General features: G+C 43.8%; 1 protein-coding gene across 3 annotated transcripts in view; it reads right to left on the bottom strand.

Moving 5' to 3' along the window:
• Positions 1-6,000, bottom strand: part of Drd3 (dopamine receptor D3) — a 55,659-nt gene that overhangs the window by 32,357 nt on the left and 17,302 nt on the right. For all 3 annotated transcript variants that reach the window (XM_036203890.1, XM_036203891.1, XM_036203892.1), the window contains exon 2: positions 1,845-1,957. In XM_036203890.1, coding sequence (XP_036059783.1) covers positions 1,845-1,957 — 113 coding nt within the window. The remainder of the gene's footprint in view (positions 1-1,844; positions 1,958-6,000) is intronic.

Here is a 6,000-nt window from a genome sequence, read left to right as displayed (position 1 = left end):
GAACTGAGTTTTCCTTTTCACCTCTTTGTGGTTCATTTCCTTGCCTGCTGTGATACCTGCAGGGACCCCCCTCAGCTCAGGATGTCTTGTTGCAAGCCTAAAACTCTGGTGGTGGAGAAGAGAGAGTAAGAAGAGGGGAAAAAAAGAGGACTGAGGAACAGAGGGGCCCAGAACAAGGCATGTGGCCTGGATGGGACACATACAGAGCAAAGCCAGAATTACTGAAATCCATTCCAGTAACAAAAAAGCAAATTTAGAAAATATAACTTACTTTCTTATCATTTTAACAAAGATTCGTGTGTGTATGTGAACCAGAAGAGGGCATCAGATTTCCCTGAACCTGGAATTACAGACTGTATCATCTACCCAGTGTAGGTGCTGGGAACTGAACTCCTGTCCTCTGAAAGGGCAGGCAGTGCTCTTACCAACTGAGCCATCTTTCTAGTCCCTACTTGCTTTTTAAAGACTCTGAAGGGGCATGTGCAGATCACATGCTTCCTAAACTTGCTTTTCTTCTTCATCCTTCTTCTCTCCCTCCTGGGAAATACATCTATGCTTGTCTCTCTTACCCTCTCCCTTTCTCCCTTCCCTCTCCTTATCAAAACCAACCAACCAACCAACCAACCAACCAACCAACCAACCAGCCAGCCAGCCAACCAGCCAGCCAGCCAGCCAACCAACCAACCAATCAACCAGCCAGCCAGCCAACCAACCAATAAACCAACCAGCCAACCAAACAAACAAACAAACAAATAGACTGAGGTAGGCAAGAATAACATAGTGAGAATGAAGGACGAGGCCAAATGCTTAGTAGCTAGAGGTTGATGCAGGACAACACAGGAGCCTGCAAACAGTGTAGAACAAGACACTTCATAATTGTCTGAGACCAACATGGCCAACTGAGATGGCTTAACTTTGCTTTGTTATGATGATATCTCCATACCATTAACCTGCAGAGTCTTCAGTTCCCATCACGCATCTGATACCATAACATATCCCTAAGATCTACATAAGAACAGAAAATGGAACCAAACAATTTGGGGCAAACCCTGTTTCCCAACTTTGACTCAATAATATCCCCCTGTCCCCCTTTAGAGTTTTCACATAAGATGCTATCCTAGACCCCAGGCAACATGATTCTCTTGAGAAGTCCACACTCTTCCCCCAACACCATTACTGTATATTAATTATACAATGTAGTAGGTGCAACACCCCAGGCAGCATGATTCTCTTGAGAAGTCCACACTCTTCTCCCACACCATTATTGTATACTAATTATACAATAATGTAGTAGGTGCAACACTCCCTCTTGATTGTCTGCTTTTGTCCTGAAAGAAAACTTCCTCCCAATTCCTTCATTTGTTTCTTCTGAACTCTTTCTCTGAAGGTAACAAGAACTTGGAAACATTGGCTAGAGATCTCGATCTGCTCTGTCTCTCTCTGAGACCTCCTCAGCCTCCATCAGCAATAAAACCGACTATAGGATTTCTTACCAACTCATCAACCTACTGTGTGTCTTTTTCTGTTCTCTCCCCTTTCCTTCCAGTTAGGAATCACAAAAGCCCATAAGGATAGTAGAAAGCAAACCCAAGATTATGGGGGAGTGGGCAAGAGTAGATTGGCTGGAAGAGAAAAAAGTCTAATAAACCTTATAAGGCAATTATTTCCTGTCACAAGTTTTTCCCCCTCATGTGCAAACCATATTTTAAAAGAAAAAACAATAAAAGAAAATGTGGCAGTGGCAAGTTCACCATGGAAGTGACCCCCATATCTCAAGTGAGTGTCTTCTGTACCCGTTTAGGGCCATCTGTCTCCTAAGCCTGGAAGGGGACTCCCAACCCTACCTGTCTATGCTGATGGCACAGAGGTTCAGGATGCTGGCTGTACACATCATGACATCCAGGGTGACAAAAACGTCACAGCAAATGCGGCTGAAATTCCAGATTCCTCCTGTCACCTGGGCATTGGAGACAAGAAGGGTGTTAGTGTTTTCCCAGGAAGGAACAATAACCCAGTCAACTCTCTTGCCTTCCCTAAGCTGCACATCACGGATACCAATGCACCTTCCTGGCTCTCTGTGGTGGGTGCCATCAGTACCAGAGGGCTGACAGGCACAGAGTGTGCCAGGATGTCTGGGATTGATTGCTGAGGAAGGGACAGAATAGTAGAGTGCCAGTGCTAGGAGAGATCTTCAAGATTAATTAGTGAAGGGATTCTCAGAGTGGTTCACAGTGGGATATTCATTAAAGACGTAAATTTCTGAATACCCTGTAGATCTAGTGACTCAGAGTCCCAGGATCTGAGCTCATGGACATTCATCTTAAAATAAGCACACCCCAGTTGTACCAAGGTTTGGCAATCAAACTTGAGGTTTAATCTCAGGGGTGCTCCTTGTAGTTAAGTGGTGTGTGCATAGATGCATCTTAGTCCATAGATGCACAGCTGTTAGTAAAAAGAGTTTGGGTAGCTGCCCAATGTGTGCCTGGTGCCAAAACTGCCTCTCTGAAGCCCTCTGCCCAGTAGAGAGCTCACCATGTGCTCAGGAAATAAGCTAAGAACACATTTTACATAAAACATGACTCCAAAGCAAAAATCTCTGTGGCTTCAGGTTGTAAAGCTTGGAAACATCATAAGACATCTATGAAAACAAGACTAATTAGTGTGACTGCCTTTGACCCCCCAACCTGTGTCCCAAACCTCTAAGAGGTGGGAGCAGGCTGTGCCCAGAGGGTAAGAGGAAAGCAGGCATGGCCCTCAGCTAGATGGGGCTGCTATGACCTGTGCACAAGAAATCAACCTCCATAGCTTCCTGCAAGGAACACAGAAAGCACTGGGATTTAGGTGAATCAATTTATATGGGAGCATATTGCTGTTTTATTTTTGCAGGTTTCTATAACCTAGTTAAATAAGTAAGCTGTATCAAGGACAATGCTACTTTTTGAAAGTCCATCCACTGCCCCTTCCAGGCTCTGAGGCATGTGGGCTGCCATTCTGCGGGATCACGGCTCGCAATGAGAGTAGGTGTCATTGGCCGTTGTGTTTTTGGTGTCTCTTTGGAGTGGGCTTGGTGTCTATCTAAGAGAAGGAAGGGAAACAGATAGACCCAGTGGATGCTGGGCAATGTGAGTAAAGGGAGTGCAGTCCTCTGTCTGGTCTTCATCTGAGACCCTTTTGAGACTTCCTGTGTCAATGCCAGTAAAGTAAGACTGAAGGGTCCATCATTCCTCTCCAATAACTTCTCCTGGAGTTTATTTCCCTCCCAGCCTCCCATTTAATCTCTATATTTGGTCATTTTCAGGTTATTGTGACCAAAGATGCTTTGTTTAAAAGCAACCATGAAAAGTTAAAGCAAGTGAAGTAATCATATTTGCTCACTTGGTTCTGGATTTACTTTCTTTTAGTTAGTATACACTAGGCTCTGTATAGATAAAGGCCTAACCTAAGTTTATAGGGATGCTGAGAATGGACATCTTCTTAGAAGGGGGCTTTATGGATTCTGATCTACACAGTCATCACACAGTGACTCTAGAGACAGCAGTTAGATGATTTTGATTACATAGGACAATTGCATGGCATGAAAGCTCCCTCCCTCCCCCACCAAACTAAATTTTGTGTTCCTGATTGCATTCACCATATGTCTACCATGCAACCGGAGTTTTGTGTTGTTGTTGTTTTTTTTTTCTTCCAGAGCTGAAGCTTGAACCCAGGGCCTTGCACTTGCTAGGCAAGCGCTCTACCACGAGCTAAATCCCCAACCCCGCAACTGGAGTTTTGATTTGTGGAAAGCTTTTTTTTTTTTTTTTTTTTTTCATATAACTGTGTGAGTGAGTACGTGTGTCTGTGTGTTGTGGGAAGTTTAAAGAAGAGAGAATAGTTAAGACTGCAGTCGACCTGAGTGCTTTCTAATGGTTCATTCACTCATTCTTTCATTCATCCATTTACAAACAAGTTGTAATAGTCCACGGAAGGAAGGCACAGTATGTATGTTAACAGGTTTTGCAAAATGTATTACAGGGTGAATCCTTGAAGACTTATGTGATAACTGGGGAAAGAAGGCATTCTTTATTATTATTATTATTATTATTATTATTATTATTAGTAGTAGTAGTACTATCATTTGTGTGAGTATGTGTGCATGATGTATCTGGGCAGGCGTGCCATGGTATGCATGTAGAAGTCAGAAGAAAACTTAACGGAGTCAGTTTCTGTTCCTTTATTTTTATGTGGGTTCCAGGGATTGAACTTGGGTTACCAGGCTTTTGGGGCAAACACCTTTACCTGATGAGCCATCTCACCATGCCTGTACAGGGCATTCTTGAATACACTAACTAGAGATCAGTATGAGTGCCTAGTACAGTTAATACAAACTAACTTTTACTGAAAATTTCTCCTGCTTGTATCACTTACCCACATGACCCATTCCAGGAATTTCTATTATGAAACTTCAGATTTTGAAAACTGACTTTGTTTTTCACTGTATTGTACTATCACAGCTTTTTGAAGAGTGTATAATTTGATCGGAGATTAAATGACTGTTACTTAACCAACTCGATAATGGCAGAGACATTTACTTGCTCACTGCTGCTCTGGGGCTCCTAGAGCAGGGGTTAGGCATGCAAATACCTCTGTCAAGATTGAGTGGTCTCTGACATCCTAAAAGCCATTTATTGAATGCTTGCTAAGTGCCTGGTGTCCTGCAAAGCACTTTGCAGACATGGGCTCTTAGTGCTGATTATAATCCCCTGTGAGGCTGGAGGTGTCTGCAGAAGCCCGATCTATCTTAAAGGTCCCACGAGCTTTGGCCTCTATGCTGTTGTTTGACCTTGGTGGAGTAGAAGATTGGGATTATTGAGGGATGGAATGTCACAGGTGGAGAAGTATCTAGGCTTAGTGTCTGTAGAAAAATACCCATTTACCTTATTTCTTAAAAAGCTGGGCAGTGGTGGAGCATGCCTTTAATCCCAGCACTCGGGAGGCAGAGGCAGGCAGATCTCCTGGTCTACAGAGTGAGATCCAGGAAAGGCGCAAAGCTACACAGAGAGACCTTGTCTCAAAAAACCAAAAAAAAAAAAAAATTATTTTATGTATCTGAGTGTTTGCCTGCTTGTATATATGTACACTACATGTTTGTGTTGCCCATGGAGGCCAGAAGAGAGCATTGGATCCTCTGGAACTGTAGTTACAGATGGTTGTGAGCCACCATGTGGGTGCTGAGAACTGAACCCAGATCCTTTGGAAGAGCAGTCAGTGCTCTTAACTGCTGAATATTTCTCTCTCTCTCTCTCTCTCTCTCTCTCTCTCTCTCTCTCTCTCTCTCCCCATACACACGCTTGCTTTTACTTTTAACCATTGTCTCTGGCCAAAAGTTCTCAAGACCATTGGATAAACCTCTTGGAATGTTATTGTTCGTATCAGCAGACATCCAGTGTCCACAACCCTAGAGCTTAAAATAGTATAACTTCACATCTGAAACTATGGAAGAGATCTTCCTCACGTAGGTCACCTAGCTCACGTCCTGATCACAGTTCTTTCTCCTTGGTTTTGTTTTTGACTTTGTCTCTTCTCTGGCTAGAAAAGTTCACGCCACTCTTTCCATGGCACAAGCCAAATCCAGACGGTGAGGACAAGGTCACTCACATTTGTCTCAGAATAAAGGACTTTTATTATTTTCTTTAAAGTCAAGTTGTTATGTCTGCACTGAGGGGACTATTAACAACTTAATTACACAGGAAGCAGTCTTAGAGAGGTCAAGCCTGCTGTCGAAGGTCTCAAGGTTGGCAGAGGCAGATGGGACATTGGATGTAGACAAGCAGTGCTGCTACTCAGAACCACACAGGGAGGAGCAGCTCGTGGGAAGGAATGAAGTGAGTGGACATGAAGGAAAAGGGAAATCAGGGAAGGCTTTTGTCTGGGGAACAGGCACCATTCTGACGGCCTCTACCCCAGGATTGCCAAACAGCAATGGAAAAGACAGTGCGGGCTGCGTGTGGGGCCCTGAGT

The sequence above is a fragment of the Onychomys torridus genome, chromosome 12 (genome assembly GCF_903995425.1).
Source record: "Onychomys torridus chromosome 12, mOncTor1.1, whole genome shotgun sequence".
Classification (NCBI taxonomy): Eukaryota; Metazoa; Chordata; class Mammalia; order Rodentia; family Cricetidae; genus Onychomys; species Onychomys torridus.
This window is presented reverse-complemented; position numbering and strand designations above follow the sequence as displayed.